The 18,804-nt window shown below is 65.2% G+C and overlaps 3 protein-coding genes across 6 annotated transcripts in view; 2 read left to right on the plus strand and 1 right to left on the minus strand.

Annotated features, from left to right (window-relative positions):
- Positions 1 to 140: 140 nt before the first annotated feature.
- On the plus strand, positions 141 to 4,459 carry LOC149913620 (thialysine N-epsilon-acetyltransferase-like). The gene is made up of 6 exons (XM_090129356.1): positions 141 to 203; positions 1,027 to 1,081; positions 1,768 to 1,854; positions 2,530 to 2,631; positions 3,195 to 3,235; positions 4,268 to 4,459. The coding sequence occupies exons 1-6, from the start codon at positions 141 to 143 to the stop codon at positions 4,457 to 4,459; spliced, it is 540 nt and encodes a 179-aa protein (XP_089985482.1).
- A 1,307-nt stretch (positions 4,460 to 5,766) lies between these two features.
- On the plus strand, positions 5,767 to 14,333 carry MPDU1 (mannose-P-dolichol utilization defect 1). Of its 3 annotated transcripts, none has more exons than XM_090129406.1 (7): positions 5,767 to 5,921; positions 6,311 to 6,376; positions 7,353 to 7,485; positions 8,479 to 8,564; positions 10,474 to 10,592; positions 12,227 to 12,349; positions 13,602 to 14,331. In XM_090129406.1, the coding sequence occupies exons 1-7, from the start codon at positions 5,840 to 5,842 to the stop codon at positions 13,722 to 13,724; spliced, it is 732 nt and encodes a 243-aa protein (XP_089985532.1). In that variant the 5' UTR covers positions 5,767 to 5,839; the 3' UTR covers positions 13,725 to 14,331. The 3 variants fall into 3 exon arrangements, with proteins under 3 accessions (XP_089985532.1, XP_089985533.1, XP_089985534.1); XM_090129407.1 differs by having other exon boundaries at positions 12,239 to 12,349; XM_090129408.1 differs by lacking the exon at positions 12,227 to 12,349 and having other exon boundaries at positions 13,602 to 14,333.
- Positions 14,334 to 17,665: 3,332 nt separating this feature from the next.
- Positions 17,666 to 18,804, minus strand: part of DLG4 (discs large MAGUK scaffold protein 4) — a 29,504-nt gene continuing 28,365 nt past the window's right edge. For both annotated transcript variants that reach the window (XM_090129313.1, XM_090129312.1), the window contains one exon: positions 17,666 to 17,809. In XM_090129313.1, coding sequence (XP_089985439.1) covers positions 17,709 to 17,809 — 101 coding nt within the window. In that variant the 3' untranslated portion in view covers positions 17,666 to 17,708. The remainder of the gene's footprint in view (positions 17,810 to 18,804) is intronic.

The following is an 18,804-nucleotide window of genomic DNA, read 5'->3' on the forward strand; positions in this document are numbered from 1 at the left end:
GCGCTTCAGGGGGGGTCCGTGGGGGGGGGGGGGTGGACTTTGTTCTCTCCGCGTGGTTACCCCGAGGGGGGGGGCTAAAAACGGGGGGGGGGCGTCAGCATTTAAAGGGCGGAAGGGATCCTGGGGGGGGGGGGGGCAACATGTGGGGGTCGGTGCGGCCGTGCCGCCCCCGGGACATCGCGGCTGTGATGGAGCTGGTGCGGGTAAGGCTGGGGGGGGGCAGCTTTTAACGGGGGGGGGGAGGGTGAAGGACCCCCCCTCAAAAAAAAAAAACCCACCAACCAACCCCGGGGTTGTGGGACCACCTTAAAAAGGGCGTCGGGTTCGACAATCATCGCGGAACCACCTTAAAAACATCGGGACCCCCCCCCCCCCCCCCATTCCGTGCCCCCCCCCCAGCTCTGAGTTTCCGTGACCCCCAACCCCGGATTTGCGACCCCCCCGCCCCCCCCCACTCCCAAAGATTTGGGACCCCCCCTACTTTTAAAACAATTACGGGACCCCCGCCCCGGACCACCTTAAGACGGTCGGGGAATTTTGCGGGACGACCTTAAGGAGTATTGGGGGTCCCCCCCCCCCTTTTTAAGACCATCTTTTCAATGGGAGCCCCCCCCCCACTGAGCCCCCCCCCCAAATTAACCCCTCCTCATTGAAACCCCCCCAAAATGACCCCCCCAAACGCCCCCCCCACTGAGACCCCCCCCAAAATGAACCCCCCTAATTGAGACCCCCCCCAATGCCCCCCCCCACTGAGACCCCCCCCAAACACCCCCCCCTCATTCACACCCCCCAAATAAACCCCCCCATGAGACCCCCCCCAAAAATGACCCCCCCCACTGAAACCCCCCCAAAAGAACCCCCCCTCAATGAGACCCCCCCCAAATGCCCCCCCCCAACGAGACCCCCCAAAATGACCCCCCCCAAAATAAGACCCCCCCCCCATTACCCCCCCCGGCTGGACTCCCCTCTAATTGGGACCCTCCCCCAATGAACCCCCCCCCCCCAAAAAAAAATGCCCCCCCCCAGGAGATCGCAGTGCTGCACCGAGTGGAGCCGGGGGGGGTCAGAACGGATGAGAACGGTGAGGGGGGGGGAATGGGGGCTTTATTTGGGGGGGGGGTCGAAAATTTGGGGTCCTTTTTGGGGGGGGGGGGGGTCGAAAATTGGGGCCTTTTGGGAGGAAGTTGGGTTTTTTTGGGGGGGGGCATTAATTTGAGGCTTATTTTGGGGGGAATTTGGGGCCTTTTTTTGGGGGGGGGGGGAATTCGAGGCCATTTTTGGGTGGGAGGGGCCAAATTTGGGGTCTTTTTTTCGGGGGGGGGTCGAACTTCGGGGCCTTTTTGGGAGCAATTTGGGGTTATTGGGGGGGGGGGGTTGAGGCTGATTTTGGGATAAGAATGGAGGGGGGGGGAATTGGGGGCTTTTTTTGGGGGGGGGGCAAAATTTGGGGTCTTTTTTTTGGGGGGGGGCAAAAATTGGGGCCTTTGGGGAGGAATTTGGGTTTTCTTGGGGGGGGGTGAAATTTGAGGCTTTTTGGGGGGGGGGGCAAAAATTGGGGCCTTTTTTTTGGGGGGGCGGCAAAAATTTGGACCTTTTTTGGGGGGGGGTTGAATGGAATTTTTTCCGGGGGGGGGGGCCGTAACTTGACGGCCATTTTTTTCGGGGCGTTTTTTTTGGGGGGGGCACCAAATTTGGGGCCTTTTTTGAGGGGGGGGGTTGGGTTTTTATTGGGGGGGGGGGGAAGCAAAATTTGTGCCCCCCCCCCAGTGTTGATGGCGGCGGCTTTTGGGGACCCCCCCCTGTTTGAGTGCTTCGTGGCTGAGCCCCCACCGGGGGAAACGGCGCCCCCCGATGGTGAGTTGGGGGGGGGGGGGCGTTGCACGAGGGTTTGCACGACGGTGGGTGGCTTTGCACGGAGGTGATTCGTGCTACAGCCTGGTTTGCACGAGGGTTTGCACGACTGTGGGTGCCTTTGCACGGAGGTGATTTGCGGGGGGGGGGGGGGGTTACACATAGAGGTCGTTGTGTGGGGGGGGGGTTTTGCACGTGGCAGTGCACATTTGCACGAGGATTTGCACGAGGATTCTCCCTCCCCCCAGGGTGAGGTGTGTGTGGGGGGGGGTTACACACAGAGGTTTGCGTGTGCAAGGGGGGGGTTTGCACGCGGATGTGCAATTTGCACGAGGATTCACACGAGGATTTGCACGCTTGCACGAGGACTCTCCCTGCCCCCAGGGCGAGGTGGTGGTGGGGGTTTGCACATAGAGCTGTGTGCGTGTGTGTGGGGGGGGGTCGCACACGGACGTGCAATTTGCACGAGGATTTGCACGAGGGTCTGCACGTTTACACGAGGATTTTCCCAGCCCCCAGGGGGAGGTGGCGGCGGGGGGGGGGGGGTCGGGTCACATAGAGATGTGTGTGTGTGGGGGGGGGGGAGGGGGGGGTTGCACGCAGCCGTGCCCATTTGCACGGGGATTTGCACGAGGGTTTGGCACGTTTTCACGAGGATCCCCCCCCCCCCCCCCCCAGGGCAGCCGCTGGCGGGTTACGTGCTGTCCGTGTTCACCTACAGCGCGCGGGGGGGGGCGACGCTTTACATGGACAACCTCTACGTGCGGCCGCCATTCCGCCGTGAGAAAATACCCCCCCCTCCCCTCCCCCCCCCCAAGGAAGCCCCTCCCCCCCCCACTCCAAAAGACCCCCTCCCCAATATAAGGACCCACCCAAAAAAGGGCCCCAAACGACCCCCCCCCAAAAAGGGCACCCCCCATATCAGGACCCCCCCCCCACTCCAAAAGAACCCCCACCCCATATAAGGACCCCCCCCGAAAGACCCCCCCCTCCCCCCAAGGACACCCCCCCCCTCAAAAGGACCCCCCCACTCCAAAAGACCCCCCCCCCATATAAGGACCTCCCCAAAAAAGCCCCCCAAAGGACCCCCCCCAAAAGGAGCCCCCCACCTCAAAGGAACCCCCCCAAAAAAGGACCCCCCCCCATTCCAAAAGACCCCACCCCCAAAAAAAGGACCCCCCCCCCCTATAAGGACCCCCCCACCAAAAGGACCCCCCCCAAAAGTCCCCTAAAGGACCCCCCTCCCCCCAAGGACGCCCCCCCATAAGGACCCCCCCCACTCCAAAAGACCCCCCCCAAAATAAAGGACCCCCCCCCAAATAAAATCTTCCCCCCCCCCCCAGGGCTGAAATTGGGCCGGCGTCTGATGGAGGAAGCAGCCAAGGTGGGGGGGGGGTAAATAAATTGGGGGGGGGGCTTTTGGGGGGGGGGCATCGGGGGGAGGTATGGGGGTCCACGGGGGGGGGGGTTCTTTTGGGGGGGGGCATTTTTCGGTGGGGGGGGGAGAATTGGGAAGGTGGGGGGGGTGGGGGGGTCCAGGAGTGGAATTTTGGGGGGGGTTGAGGGGGGGGGGGAATAAATTGGGGGGGGGTCTTTTTGTGGGGGGGGTATTGAAGGGGGGGGGTAGAGGGGATTTTTTTTGGGGGGGGGGAGGAATAAATTGGGGGGGGGTTTGGGGGGGGGGCATTGGGGGGTTTGGGGTCCATGGCGGGGGGGGGGGAGTAGAAGGGATTTTTTATGGGGGGGGGAACTGGGGGGGTTAAAGGGGGGCTTTGGGGGGGGGTGGAGCTCGGGGGGGTTGGGGGGGGGTCCCTTTTTTGGGGGGGTCGTTTTGAGGGGGGGGTCCTGGGGGGCGGGGCATTTTGGGGGGGTATTGGGAGGTGGGGGGGGGCGTTATTTGGGGGGGGGGTCCAGGAATGGAATTGGGGGGGGGCATGGGGGGGGTCCTATGAGGATGGGGGATTTTGGGGGGGGTTTGAGGGGGGGGGAATAAATTGGGGTGGGGGGGAACTTTGGGGGGGGGGAATAAATTGGGGGGGTCTTTTTGGGGGGGGACATTAAGGGGGTATGGGGTCCATGGGGGGGGTAGGGGGGATTTTTTATGGGGGGGGGGAACTGGGGGGGGTTAAAGGGGATCTGGGGGGGTTGGAGCTCGGGGGGGAGTTGGGGGGGTCCTGCGGGGGGGGGGTCCTATGGTGATTGGGGGGGGGGGATTTTGGGGGGGGGTTCAGCAGTGGAATTGGGGGGGGTTGGGGGGGGATGTCCGGAATTGGGGGGGGGGGGGAAGGATGGATTTGGGGGGGGGGGTCCCATGTTGATGGGGGGGGATTTTTTTGGGGGGGGGGGGCTTCGTGGGGGGGGGGGTGTTGAGATCATTGACGCCCCCCCCCACGCCCCCCCCCCCGTTTTTTCACAGGCCGCCTGGGCCCGGGGCTGCAGGGAGCTGCGGATGCACGTGGGGGGGCCCGGGGGGGGGTCGTGGGGGGCGTTGGGGGCTCTGGGGGGGGCGGTTTTACCGGGGGGGGGGCGGTTCGGGTGGCGCCTGGTGAATTTTAACGAGGAGGGAACGAGGCGCCTGGCGGGGGGCGTCGACCCCCCCCCGAAATAAAGAATGGTGGCGAATCGGAGGTGGATGGAGGGGGGGGGGGGGGGGGTCGTGGGTGGGGGGGGGCTGTGCGTCTATGGGGGGGGTAGAAATGGGGGGGGGTCCCGTAAATGGGGGGGGGGGACATAAATGGGGGGGGTTCAGGAGGGGGGGGTCACGTGCGTCTGTGGGGGGGGGGGTCTCTTAAATGGGGGGGGGGGCTTAGGTGGGGGGGGCAATAGATGGGGGAGGTCCTATAAATGGGGGGGGTCCCATAAATGGGGGGGGGGGGCTTAGGTGGGGGGGGTCTCATAAATGGGGGGGGCCATAAGTGGGGGGGGGGCAATAGATGGGGGGGGGCTTGGGAGGGGGGGGTCCCGTGCGTCTGTGGGGTGGGGTCTCTTAAATGGGGGGGGGTCCCATAGATGGGGGGGGGGCTTAGGTGGGGGGGTCCCGTGTGTCTATGCGGGGGGGGTCTCATAAATGGGGGGGCATAAATGGGGGGGGGGGGGCAATAGATGGGGGGGTCCCATAAATGGTGGGGGGGGGGGGCGTAGATGGGGGGGCGTCCCATTGATTGGGGGGTTCCCAATTCGGGGGGGGGTCAGAAATGGGGGGGGGGGTCTCATAAATGGGGGGGTCCAATAGATGGGGGGGGGCCATAAATGCGGGGGGTCCCATAAATGGGGGGGGGGCCCATAGGTGGGGGGGTCCCATTGATTTGGGGTTTCCCATGGGTCTATGGGGGGGCTCTCAGAAATGGGGGGGGGTCCAATAGATTTGGGGGGGGGGCGGAAAGGTGGGGGGGTCTCATTGATCGGGGGGGTCCCAGTGTCTGTGGGGGGGGGGCTCATAAATGGGGGGGGTCCAACAGACCCCACCCCATAACCCCCCCAAACCCCATAACCCCCACAAACCCTATAAACCCCCTCAAACCCCATAAACCCCCCATGACCCCATAGCCCCCCCATAACCCCATAACCCCCCCATAGCCCCCCAAACCCTATAAACCCCCCCAAACCCCATAACCCCTCATCACCCCATAACCCCATAACCTCAGAAACCCCCCACAACCCCCCAAACCCTATAAACCCCCCCATCACCCCATAACCCCCCCATAGGGCGGAGCTAAATGAAAAGGCGGCAGATCGGGGCCAATCAGAGTGCGGCTCCTTTTGGCGCATGCGTATTGCGACATTTACGTCTCTGTTGAATGACGGCGCATGCGCGCTGTGGGTGGGACTAACTAAAAAAAACGCAGCGCAGCTCAGCCAATCAGAACACAGTGATGGGCACTTCAGCCAATCGTAGCGCCGTTCCCCTCAGGGCGCTGCCCGCCAATCAGCGTCCGCCGGGGGCGGGCCCGCGCCTGCGCAGTGTCGCTCTCGGAGTCCCGAAGACGCCATGGAGGCACTGAGGGCGCTGCTCGTCCCCGCGCTGCTCCCGGAGATTTGCTTCGAGGCGATGCGGGAGCGGCCGCTGCACGGTGCGGGGGCGCGGCGGGGGGGGGGCGGGCGGGGCGGAAACGGGGAGCGGAGGCGCCGCGTTTGAGGCGGGGAGCTGAGTCGGGCGGCGCCATGTCGGACGTGGGCGGCGCCATGTTGCGAGTGGGCGGATGCGGGGGGGTTTTGGGGAGGAAGTGGGGTCGCGCGAGCCGGAAGTGGGGTCGTGCAGGCCGGAAGCCGCTTCCTGAAGGCGAAGTTCGGCGTCTTGAAAAGCGGAAGTGTTGTCTGCGGACCGGAAGTGGGGTTTGGGTTGCCGGAAGCGGGGGTTTGGGGGGCCGGAAGTGGGGGGTTTTGGGGGCCGGAAGCGGGATTTTGGGGGGCCGGAAGTGGGGTTTTGGGGTCTCACCCCTTGGCGCCCCCCCCCCCACAGCGCAGTGTTTGAAGATTCTGCTCAGCAAAACCCTCGGCTACGGAATCGTGCTGGGATCCGTGCTGGGTGAGGGGGGGGGGCGCTATGGGGGGATCTGTGGGGCGGGGGGGGATGTGGGGCGCTATGGGGCGGGGGGTGGGTCGGTACGGGGGGATCTGTGGGGCGGGGGGGGTTGTTGGGGGGGGATCTATGGGGCGGGGGGGGGATGTGGGGCGCTATGGGGTGGGAGGGGGTCACTATGGAAGGATCTGTGGGGCAGGGCGGGGGATGTGGGGCGCTATGGGGCGGGGGCGGGCCGTTATGGGGGGATGTGTGGGGCAGGGAGGGGCTGTGGGGCGCTATGGGGTGAGAGGGGGTCGCTATGGGGGGATCTGTGGGGCGGGGGGGGATGTGGGGCGCTATGGGGCGGGGGGTGGGTCGCTATGGGGGAATCTATGGGGCAGGGATCTATGGGGCAGGGAATCTATAGGGCATATTTCTATGGGGCAGGGATCTATGGGGCAGAGGATCTATAGGGCATATTTTTATGGGGCGGGGATCTATGGGGCGGGGATCTATGGGGCAGAGGATCTATAGGGTATATTTCTATGGGGTAGGTGATCTACGGGTTGGGGATCTATGGGGCAGGGATCTATGGGGCAGGGATCTATGGGGCGGGGGATCTATGGGGCAGGGCACCTATAGGGCATATTTCTATGGGGCAGGGATCTATGGGGCGGGGGATCTATGGGGCAGGGGATCTATAGGGCATATTTCTATGGGGCAGGTGATCTATGGGGCAGGGATCTATGGGGCGGGGGATCTATGGGGCAGGGGATCTATAGGGTATATTTCTATGGGGCGGGGATCTATGGGGCGGGGATCTATGGGGCAGGGATCTATGGGGCAGAGGATCTATAGGGTATATTTCTATGGGGTGGGGATCTATGGGGCAGGGATCTATGGGGCGGGGATCTATGGGGCGGGGATCTATGGGGCGGGGATCTATGGGGCGGGGTCTCTGCGTGTCCCACACCCCCTCTATTCCCCCCCCGCCCCCCAGTGAAGCTCCCGCAGCTGCTGAAGATCTATGGGGCGCGCAGTGGGGCCGGGCTCAGCCTGGGCGCCGTGGGGCTGGAGCTGCTGGCGCTGGGGGGGTCGGTGGCCTACAGTGTGGGGCACGGCTTCCCCTTCAGGTAATGGGGGGCGGGGGGGGATGTGTGGGGTGGGGGGGGCGGGGGGCTCTGCCCCATTGCTGCCCTATAGATCCCGTAGGATCTCCGCGTCAGCCCCACGGCTGCCCCATAGATCCCATGGCTGCCCCATAGATCGTACAGCTGCCCCATAGATCGTACAGCTGCCCCATAGATCCCACGGCTGCCCCACAGTTGCCATAGCTGCCCCATAGATCCCATAGCAGCCCCATAGATCGTACAGCTGCCCCATAGATCCTACAGCTGCCCCATAGATCCCACGGCTGCCCCATAGATCCCACAGCTGCCCCATAGTTGCCGTAGCTGCCCCATAGATCCCATAGCAGCCCCATAGCTGCCCCGTAGATCCCACGGCTGCCCCATAGATCCCATGGCTGCCCCAAAGCTGCCCCATAGATCCCATAGGAACCCCATAGACCCTATAGCTGCCCACAGATCCCATAGCTGCCCCACATATTCCGTAACTGCCCCACAGACCCTATAGCCGCCCCATAGATCCCATAACCACTCCGTAGACCCTATAGCTGCTCCATAGCTGCCCTGTAGATCCCACAGCTGCCCCATAGGTCCCACGGCTGCCCCATAGATCCCATGGCTTCCCCATAGTTGCCACAGCAGCCCCATAGCTGCCCCATAGACCCCATAACCACCCCATAGATCCCATCACCACCCCACAGACCCCATAGCTGCCCCATAGATCCCATAGCTGCCCTACAGATCCCATCACCCCCCCCACAGACCCCATAGCCGCCCCACAGACCCCATAGCTGCCCCATAGATCCCATCACCACCCCACAGACCCCATAGCTGCCCCATAGATCCCATCACCACCCCATAGATCCCATAACCACTCTGTAGACCCCATAGCTGCCCCACAGATCCCATCACCACCCCACAGACCCCATAGCCGCCCCACAGACCCCATAGGGACCCCAGCGACCCCCCGGACCCACAAGTCCCCCGTCTGCCCCACAGCGCGTGGGGCGAGGCGCTGTTCCTGCTGCTGCAGACGTTGGCCATCGGGTTCCTCATTCTGCACTACGGGGGGCGGACGGCGGGGGGTGAGCAACCCACAAGTGCCCCATAAGTGCCCCATAAGTGCCCCACAAGTGTCCCCTGCCGCATAAGTGTCCTATGTATCCCCTGCCCCATAAGTGTCCCCTTCCCCATAAGTGTCCCCTGCCCCATAAGTGTCCCATGTATCTCCTGCCCCATAAGTGTCCCGTGCCCCATAAGTGTCCCATGTATCCCCTGCCCCACAAGTATCCCCTGCCCCATAAGCGCCCCACAAGTGTCTCCTGCCCCATAAGTGTCCCATAAGTGCCCTATGAGTGCCCCATAAGTGCCCCCTGCCCCATAAGTGTCCTATGTATCCCCTGCCCCATAAGCGCCCCATAAGTGTCCCCTGCCCCACAAGTGTTCCCTGCCCTATAAGTGCCCCCTGCCCCATAAGTGTCCCATGTATCCCCTGCCCCATAAGTGCCCCATAAGTGCCCCATAAGTGCCCCCTGCCCCATGTGTCCTCTGCCCCCCAAGTGCCCCCCACCCCCCAAGTTCCCACACCCCCAAGCGCCCCCAGCCCCACAACTTCCCCCACCCCCCAAGCGCCCCCAGCCCCACAACTTCCCCCACCCCCCAAGTGTCCCCCAGCCCCACAAATGTCCCAAGCCCCACAAGCGCCCCCAGCCCCCCAAGCATCTCCCAAATGCCCCCCTCCCCCCCCCCCCAGCCCCACAAGTGCCCCCCCCATGGCCCCCAAGCACCCCCAGGCCCCCAACCACACCTCCAGCCCCACAAGTGCCCCCACCCCCCCCGAAGCGCCCCCAGCCCCACAAGTTTCCCCACAGCCCCCAAGCCCCCCCAGCCCCACAAGTGCCCCCCCCAGCACCCCCAGCCCCACAAGCACCTCCCTCCCCCACCAAGCATCTCCCAAGCGCCCCCAGCCCCACAAGTGCCTCCCCCCAAGCTCCCCCCCCCAAGTTCCCCCACCCCCCAAGTTCCCCCCCCCAAGCACCCCCAGCCCCCCAAGTTCCCCCACCCCACAAGTGCCCCCCCCAGCCCCACAAGTTCCCCCCCCCACCCCCAAGCTCCCCCACCCCCTAAGTGCCCCCCACACCCCCAAGCGCCCCCAGCCCCACAAGTGCCTCCCCCCAAGCTCCCCCCCCCAAGTTCCCCCACCCCCCAAGTTCCCCCCCCCAAGCGCCCCCAGCCCCACAAGTTCCCCCTCCCCCCAAGTGCCCCCCCACACCCCCAGCCCCCCAGGTTCCCCCTCCACCCCGGCGCCCCCCAGCCCCCCAAGTGCCCCCCCACACCCCCAAGCTCCCCCTCCCCCCAAGTGCCCCCAGCCCCACAAATTCCCCCACCCCCCAAGCGCCCCCCCCACCCCCACCCCGCCAATCTCCCCCTCACCCCGGCGCCCCCCCAGCGCCCCCCAGGCCCCCAAGTGTCCCCCCACACTCCCAAGCACCCCCAGCCCCCCAAGCTCCCCCTCCCCCCAAGTTCCCCCTCCCCCTATGTGCCCCCCAAGTGCCCCCCCCACCGCCACCCCCCCAATCTCCCCCTCCCCCCCGGCACCCCCCAGCCCCCCAAGTGCCCCCCCACACCCCCAAGCTCCCCCCCCCCAAGCGCTCCCAGCCCCCCAAGCTCCCCCTCCCCACAAGTTCCTCCCCCCAAGTTCCCCCACCCCCCAAGTACCCCCCCATGGCCCCCAAGCACCCCCAGCCCCACAAGTTCCCTCCCCCCAAGCGCCTCCAGCCCCCTAAGTACCCCCCCCACCCCCAAGCTCCCCCTCCCCCCAAGCTCCCCCACCCCCTAAGTGCCCCCCCACACCCCGCACACCCCCACCCCCCCAATCTCCCCCTTCCCCCCAGGCGGCCCCCCGGCGCCCCCCAGCCCCCCAAGTGCCCCCCCCCCCCAACCCCCAATCTCCCCCTGCCCCCCGGCGCCCCCCAGCCCCCCGATGCCCCCCAGGGCTGCTGCTGCTCTCGCTGTCGCTGCTGCTGCTGGCCGCCCTGCTGTCCCCGTTGGCGCCCCCCCCCCTCATCACGGCCCTGCAGGCCGCCAACGTGCCCAGCGTCGTGGGGGGGCGGGTAGGTGGGGGGGGGAGATGGGGGGGGGGTGGGGGGGGGAAGGAAGTGGGGGGGGTGGGGAGGAATTGGGGGTTTGGGGGGGGAAATGGGGGCGGGTTGGGGGGGGAAAATGGGGGCTGGGGGGGAAGGAAGTGGGGGGGGGATGGGGGAGATGGGAGGTGGGGGGGAAATGGGGGGGATGGGGGGGGGAAGGAAATGTGGGGGGGTTGGGGGGCGATGGGGGCAGGTATGTGGGGGGGAATGGGGGGTGGGTGGGTGGGGGGGGATGGGGGGGGGATGTGGGGGGTGGGGGTGGGGAAATGGGGGGGGAATGGGGGGGGGTGGGGGAGTGGGGATGTGGGGATGGGGGGGGAATGGGGGGTTGGGGGGGGTGGGGGAGTGTGGGGGTGGGGGTGTGGGGGGGGGAAGGAAATGGGGGGGTTGGGGGGGGATGGGGGAGGGTGGGGGGTGGGGGGGGGCGATGGGGGGGGAAGGAAATGGGGGGGTTGGAAGGGGAACAGGGGGGCAGGTGGGGGGGGGAATGGGGGGGGATGGGGGGCGATGGGGGGCGGGTAGGTGGGGGGGGGATGGGGGAGTGGGGGGTGGGGGGGAGGAAATGGGGGGAGTAGGGGGTGGGGGGGGATGGGGGGGGAAGGAAGTGGGGAGGGATGGGGGTGTGGGGGGTGGGTAGGTGGGTATGTGGGGGGGGATGGGAGGGGGAAATGGGGGGGTGTCTGGGGTGACGTGGGGCTCTGGGGCGGCTGTGGGGCAGCTATGGGTCGCTATGGGGCGCTATGGGGCAGATATGGGGCAGCTATGGGGCAGCCATGGGTCGCTATGGGGCAGCTATGGGGCGCAGTGGGTCGCTATGGGGCGCAGTGGGGCGCTATGGGTCGTTATGGGTCGCTATGGGGCGCAGTGGGGCGCAGTGGGGCAGCTATGGGGCAGCCATGGGTCGCTATGGGGCAGCTATGGGGCGCAGTGGGTCGCTATGGGGCGCAGTGGGGCGCAGTGGGGCAGATATGGGGCAGCCATGGGGCGCAGTGGGTCGCTATGGGGTGCAGTGGGTCGCTATGGGTCGCTATGGGGCGCAGTGGGTTGCTATGGGTTGCTATGGGTTGCTATGGGTTGCTATGGGTCGCTATGGGGCAGCCATGGGGCGCTATGGGGCGCTATGGGGCGCAGTGGGTCGCTATGGGGCAGCTATGGGGCGCAGTGGGGCGCAGTGGGTCGCTATGGGTCGCTATGGGTTGCTATGGGTTGCTATGGGTTGCTATGGGGCAGCTATGGGTCGCTATGGGGCGCAGTGGGGCGCAGTGGGTCGCTATGGGTCGCTATGGGGCAGCTATGGGGCGCAGTGGGGCGCAGTGGGGCAGATATGGGGCAGCTATGGGGCGCAGTGGGTCGCTATGGGGCGCAGTGGGGCGCAGTGGGGCGCTATGGGGCGCTATGGGGCGCAGTGGGGCGCAGTGGGGCGCAGTGGGGCAGCTATGGGGCAGCCATGGGGCAGCTATGGGGCAGCCATGGGGCGCTATGGGTCGCTATGGGGCGCAGTGGGGCAGCTATGGGGCAGCCATGGGGCGCAGTGGGGCGCAGTGGGGCGCAGTGGGGCGCAGTGGGGCGCAGTGGGGCGCAGTGGCGCCGCCCCGCCGCAGCCCCGCCCGCAGCTCCTGCAGGCCGCGGCCAACCGGCGGCAGCGCCACACCGGGCAGCTCTCGGCGCTCAGCACCGCTTTGACGCTGGGCGGCGCCTGCGCCAGGATCTTCACCTCCGTGCAGGTGCGCCGCCAGGGGGCGGGGGACCCACAGGGACCACAGGGACCCATAGGGACCCATAGGGATACATGTGGACCCATAGGGACCCATAGGGACACATGGGGACCCATAGAGACCCACAGGAACCCATAGGGACCCATAGGGACACGTGGGGACCCATAGGGACCACAGGGACCCACAGGGACCCATAGGGACACGTGGGGACCCATAGAGACCCATAGAAACCCATAGGGACACATAGGGATACATGGGGACCCATAGGGACCCATAGAGACCCATAGGGGCACATAGGGACACATGGGGACCCATAGGGACCACAGGGACCCATAGGGGCCCATAGGGACCACAGGGACCCACAGGGACCACAGGGACCCATAGGGACCACAGGGACCCATAGGGGCACATGGGGACCCATAGGGACACATGGGGACCCATAGGGACACGTAGGGACACGTGGGGACCCATAGAGACCCATAGGGACCCACAGGGACCCATAGGGACACATAGGGACACGTGGGGACCCATAGGGACCCATAGGGACACGTGGGGACACATGGGGACCCATAGAGACCCATAGAGACCCATAGGGACCCACAAGGACCACAGGGACCCATAGGGACCCATAGGGACCCATAGGGACACATAGGGATACATGGGGACCCATAGAGACCCATAGAGACCCATAGGGACCCACAAGGACCACAGGGACCCATAGGGACCCATAGGGACCCATAGGGACCCATAGGGACACATGGGGACCCATAGAGACCCATAGAGACCCATAGGGACCCACAAGGACCACAGGGACCCATAGGGACCCATAGGGACCCATAGAGACCCATAGGGACACGTGGGACCACAGGGACCCATAGGGACATGTGGGGACCCATAGAGACCCATAGAAACCCATAGGGACCCATAGGGACCCATAGAGACACATAGAGACCCATAGGGACCCATAGGGACCCATAGTGCCCTATAGCACCCCATAGTGCCCCATAGCGCCGCATAGCGCCCCATAGCAACCTATAGAGACCCATAGAGACCCATAGCACCCCATAGCACCCCATAGTGCCCCATAACGCCCCATAGCACCCCATAGCGCCCCATAGCACCCCATAGTGCCCCATAACGCCCCATAGCTCCCTATAGTACCCCATAGCGCCCTATAGCGCCCCATAGCACCCCATAGCGCCCCATAGCGCCCCACATCCCTGCCCCACACCCCCAGCCCTCACCCCCCCCCGCCCCACAGGACACGGGGGACGCGCTGCTGATCCTCACCTACGTCGCGTCGGCCGCCTGCAACGCTTTACTTATGGGGCAGATCCTGTATTACGGCCGCGCTGTGGGGCGGCCCCATAGAAAGGCAGACTGAGCCCAGACCCACAGCGCCGCCCCGCAGCACGCTGCTATGGGGCTGCCCCATAGATCTGTGGGGCACACAGAGGGGCCCGAGGATGCACTGCGCTGTGGGGCTGCCCCATAGATCTGTGGGGCACAAGGTGGGGGGGGTGTGGGCACAGAAGGGCCCCAGGGATGCAGTGTGCTATGGGGCTGCCCCATAGATCTGTGGGGCATGAAGGGGTGTGGGGCACACAGAGGGGCCTGAGGATGCGCTGCGCTGTGGGGCTGCCCCATAGATCTATGGGGCACAAGGTGGGGGGGGGGCACACACAGGGTCCCGCCCCCAATCCATGGAGAAGCACTGCGCTATGGGGCAGCCCCATAGATCTGTGGGGCACAAGGTGCGGGGGGTGTGGGCACAGAAGGGCCCCAGGGATGCAGTGTGCTATGGGGCTGCCCCATAGATCTATGGGGCACAAAGTGGGTGTGTGGGGAGGGGGATGCGCTGCGCTATGGGGCTGCCCCACAGATTCCATGGGGCACGAGGTGGGGGGGGGGGGAACGCGGTGCTGTGGGGCTGCCCCACGGATCTGTGGGGCTGAGGGACCAATCCTTGGGGGGGGGCACAATTTGACCGCCCCCCCCCCCCCCCATAATAAAGTGCTGCTCATTGCGTCCCATTCGTTTCCCGTGCTTTAATTACCCTAATTAACCCCCCCACAGGAACCCCCCCCCCCAATTAAGGCCAACCCCATTCCCCCCCCCCCCACGTGAGACCCCCCCCATTGCCCCCCCCCCCTTAAGCCCCCCCCAATGAGACCCCCCCCATTTCCCTCCCCCCCCCAATTGAGACCCCCACCCCATATTGGAGCCCCCAAAGAGACCCCCCCCCTCATTTCCCCCCCAAATTGGAGCCCCCCCCCATTTCCCCCCTCCCCATCCAATTGGACCCCTCCCTCATCCGCCCCCCCACCACCCCGTGAGACCCCCCCCCCAATTGCGACCCCCCCCTTAAACCCCCCCAATGTGACCCCTCCCCATTTCCCCCCTCCCCCCCCTGGAGACCCCCCCCCAATTGAGACCCCCCCTTAAACCCCCCCAATTGAGGCCCCCCCCATTACCCCCCCATCGGACCCCCCCCGTTTCCCCCTTCCGCCCCCCCCTGTGAGACCCCCCCCATTTCCCCCCTCCCCCCCTTAAACCCCCCCCAATTGAGACCCCCCCCCCCGTTTCCCCCCCCCTTGACACCCTCCCCAAATTGAGACCCTTCTCCAGTGAGACCCCCCCCCAACTGGACCCCCCCACATCCGCCCCCCCCCAATTAACCCCCCCCCCCCAATTGAGACCCCCCTCCCCATTACCCCCCCATATTGGACCCCCTCCAATGAGACCCCCCCCATCTCCCCCTCCGCCCCCCCCCAGTGAGACCCCCCCCCTTATTTCCCCCCCCAATTGGACCCCCCCCCCAGTTCCCTCCTCCCCCTCCAATTGAGACCCCCCCCATCCCCCCCTCCACCCCCCCCAGTGAGACCCCCCCCCATTAAACTCCTTCCTCATCCGCCCCCCCCCCCCAGTGAGACCCTCCCCCAATTGCGACCCCCCCCCATTACCCCCCCTATTGAAGCCCCCTTTAAACTCCCCCCAACTGGACCCCCCCACATCCGCCCCCCCCCCCGTGAGCCGCCCCCCCACTTGAGACCCCCCCCCTTAAACCCCCCCCACTTGAGACCCCCCCCATTACCCCCCCATCGGACCCCCCCCGTTTCCCCCTTTCCCCCCCCCGAGACCCCCCCCATTACGACCCCCCCCATTTCCCCCCTCCCCCCCCTTAAACCCCCCCCAATTGCGACCCCCCCCCATCGGACCCCCCCCGTTTCCCCCTTCCGCCCCCCCCTGTGAGACCCCCCCCCATTTCCCCCCTCCCCCCCTTAAACCCCCCCCACTTGAGACCCCCCCCAAATTGAGACCCTCTCCGGTGAGACCCCCCCCCAAAACTGAACCCCCCCACATCCGCCCCCCCCCTAATTGCCCCCCCCCCAACTGCCCCCCCCTCAATTATCAGACGCCCCCCCCTCTCCTCTCAGCTCCATTTATTCCCCATAGGATTTCTATGCAAAATACTCTCATCTCCCCCCCCCCCCAAACCCCCCCCCCGCCCCCCCCCAAAACCCAGGGACCCCCCCCCCCCCCCCAGCCCCCCTTACATCGCACTGGGGGGGGGGGGAGGGGGGGGGGGAAACGGCTGCCCCCCCCCCCAATAGGGCGGGGTGCGCCCCCCCCCCGGGCGTACAAATATAGAGATCCTATATACAAAAAAACGTCCGAAATCGGGGGACCCCCCCCCAAATTCTGTGCCCCCCCCCCCCCAAAATTCGGGGAACGTGGGGGCGGGAATGGGGGCGTCCCCCCCCCCCGTGATATTTTGGGGGGGGTCCCATGGATTTGGGGGGGGGCTCCGTTATGGGGGGGGGGGGAACCCCCTGATATTACAGCCCCCCCCCCATGGGGACTCCATTATTGGGACCCCCCCCCGTTTTTTGGGGACCCCCCCCTTCATTTGGGACCCCTCCCTTATTTGAGACCCCCCCCTTATTTGGGACCCCCCCCTTATTTGGGACCCCCCCCATTTTGGGGACCCCCCCCTTCTTTTTGCGCCCCCCCCCCGATTTTCCGGCCCCCATCGATGTGGGGGGGCCCACTCTGATTTTGGGGGGGGGTCGCATTTTGGGGGTGGGGGGGGGTGCAGCCCCTGATATAATTACAGCCCCCCCCCCATTTTGGGGCGCTCCTCCATTATTTGCCCCCCCCCCCATTTTTTTTGGAGACCCCCCCTCAAATTACGCCCCCCCCCCCCCCCCCCACCTTCAGGCCCCCACTGATTTCGGGGGGGGTCGCATAGATTTGGGGGGGGGGGGTCCCCATTTTGGGCGACCCCCCCCCCATATTTGAGGACCCTTCCGACCCCACCTTCATTTTTGGAGACCCCCCCCCATTTTAGAGCCCCCCCCCCGTATTTTAGGGGGGGGAAATTCCCGTTTTTTGGGGGTCTCCCCTCTTTTTGGGGGGGGGTCCCTCTTCCCGGGGGGGGGTCTCCCCTTTTTGGGGGGGGTCTCCCCTTTTTGGGGGGGGTCTCCTCTTTTTGGGGCTCCCCTTCCTTAGAGGTGGGACCCCCTCATTTTTAGGGGGGGGTCCTCAATTGAGGGGGGGTCCTCCTCCTTATGGGGGGGTCCCTGATTGATGGGGGGGGGCGCCTCTTTACAGGGCAGCCCCACAATTTGGGGGGGGGTCGCTCTTTAAAGGAGCCCCCGCTTCTTGGGTTGGGATCCCCCATTTTGGGGGGGGTCACCTCACCTTTGGGGGGGTCCCCATTTTTTGGGGTCTCCCCATTTCTTTGGGGGGGGTCCCGTTTATTGGGGGGCTCCCGATTTTTGGGGGGGTCCCAATTTTTGGGAGTCTCCCCATTTTTTGGGGGGGGGTCCCCCATGTTGGGGGGGTCTCCCCATTTTTGGGGGGTCCCCATTTTTGGGGGGGGTCTCCCCATTTTTTGGGGTCTCCCCATTTTCTGGGGGGGTCCCCATTTTGGGGGGGTCCCGTTTTGTTGGGGGTGGTCGCCCCATTTTGGGGGGGGTCCCCATTTTGGGGGGGTCTCCCCATCTTTTGGTGTCTCCCCATTTTTGGGGTCTCCCCTTTCTACAGCCCCCCCCCCTTTTTTTGGATCGCCCCCATTTTCTGGGTGCCCCCCCCGTCTTTTCCACTCCCCCCCCTTCATTTGGGGGGGGGGGGCGGTGAGGACCCCCCCCCCATTTCGAGGACCCCCCCCCCTTTTATTACTTTTTTTTGGGGGGGGGGGCTGAAACCCCCCGGCTTTGAGTCATGCAGCCCCAAACGCACAGAGGGGGAGGGGGGGGGGGCTGTATTAATTAGCGGGTATCTCGTTAATTAGGAGGAGATGGGGGGGTGGGGGGGTGGCGTTAATTTGGGGGGGGGTCCCGGGGGGGGTCGCCCCCCCCCCACCCTACAGGCGGGCCGGGACCCAGATGTAGGGACCCGACAGCTCCTCGATGACCGCCTTCACTTTGTGGTAGATCTCCTCGAAGCTGTCGCCCTCCACCATCGCTAATTAGAGAGAGGTAATTAGCGCGGGGGGGGTTAATTAACCCCGCGGGGGTTTGGGGGTTGTTAATGGGGGGAGGGGGGGAGAAAGGGGGGGGGGGTGATTGAGATTGAAAGGGGTTTGGGGAGGGGGGGCTCTGGGGTTGAAGGAGGGGGGTTAATTAGTAGGGGGTTAATTAGTAGGGGGGTTAATTAGCAGGGGGTTAATTAGCAGGGGGGTTAATTAATGGGGGGGTTGGGGTCTCTCGTTGAGGGGGGTTGGGATCAGGGTGCTTTAAAGGGGTTTGGGGGGGGTCTCTGTGGTTGCAGGAGAGGGGGATTAATTAGCATGGGGGGTTAATTAGCAGAGTATTAATTAGAGGGGGCTTGGGGTCTCTCATGTTGGGGGGGCGGGATGAGGGTGCTGTAAAGGGGTTTGGGGAGGGGGTCTCTGTGGTTGAAGGAGAGGGGGGTTAATTAGTAGGGGGGTTAATTAGCACGGGGGTTAATTAGCAGGGGGATTAATTAATGGGGGGTTGGGGTCTCTCGTTGAGGGGGGTTGGGATCAGGGTGGTTTAAAGGGGTTTGGGGGGGGGGTCTCTGTGGTTGAAGGACAGGGGGGGTTAATTAGCACGGGGGTTAATTAGCAGGGGATTAATTAGCAGGAGGTTAATTAGCAGGGGGTTGGGGTCTCTCATGTTGATGGGGGGGGTGGGATGAGGGCACTTTAAAGGGGTTTGGGGGGGAGTCGCTGAGGGGTTGGGGTCGCAGGAGATGGGGGTTAATTAGCACGGGGGTTAATTAGCAGAGAATTAATTAATGGGGGGTTGGGGTCTCTCGTTGAGGGGGTTGGGATCAGGGTGCTTTAAAGGGGTTTGGGGGTCCTATGGGGCAGAGCGGAATCTATGGGGCAGAGGAGGTCCTATGGGGCGGGGGGGGTTCAGTGACTCCCATAGGGATCTCTATGGGGCAGGGGGGGTCTATAGGGGTCCGGGGGTCCATGAGGTGCCATAAGGGTC

The sequence above is a fragment of the Phasianus colchicus genome, chromosome 36 (assembly GCF_987193195.1).
Source record: "Phasianus colchicus chromosome 36, bPhaCol1.hap1.1, whole genome shotgun sequence".
Lineage (NCBI taxonomy): Eukaryota > Metazoa > Chordata > Aves > Galliformes > Phasianidae > Phasianus > Phasianus colchicus.

What these genes read in the sequence shown, in the direction of transcription:
- LOC149913620 (XM_090129356.1), top strand. Translation starts at nt 141, where the DNA reads ATGTGGGGGTCGGTGCGGCCGTGCCGCCCCCGGGACATCGCGGCTGTG. An exon ending in CTGTGATGGAGCTGGTGCGG is followed by an intron (nt 204 to 1,026) that starts GTAAGGCTGGGG and finishes GCCCCCCCCCAG; the next exon opens with GAGATCGCAGTGCTGCACCG. An exon ending in TGATGGAGGAAGCAGCCAAG is followed by an intron (nt 3,236 to 4,267) that starts GTGGGGGGGGGG and finishes GTTTTTTCACAG; the next exon opens with GCCGCCTGGGCCCGGGGCTG.
- MPDU1 (XM_090129406.1), top strand. Translation starts at nt 5,840, where the DNA reads ATGGAGGCACTGAGGGCGCTGCTCGTCCCCGCGCTGCTCCCGGAGATT. An exon ending in CGGGGGGCGGACGGCGGGGG is followed by an intron (nt 8,565 to 10,473) that starts GTGAGCAACCCA and finishes GATGCCCCCCAG; the next exon opens with GGCTGCTGCTGCTCTCGCTG. An exon ending in CCAGCGTCGTGGGGGGGCGG is followed by an intron (nt 10,593 to 12,226) that starts GTAGGTGGGGGG and finishes GCCCCGCCGCAG; the next exon opens with CCCCGCCCGCAGCTCCTGCA.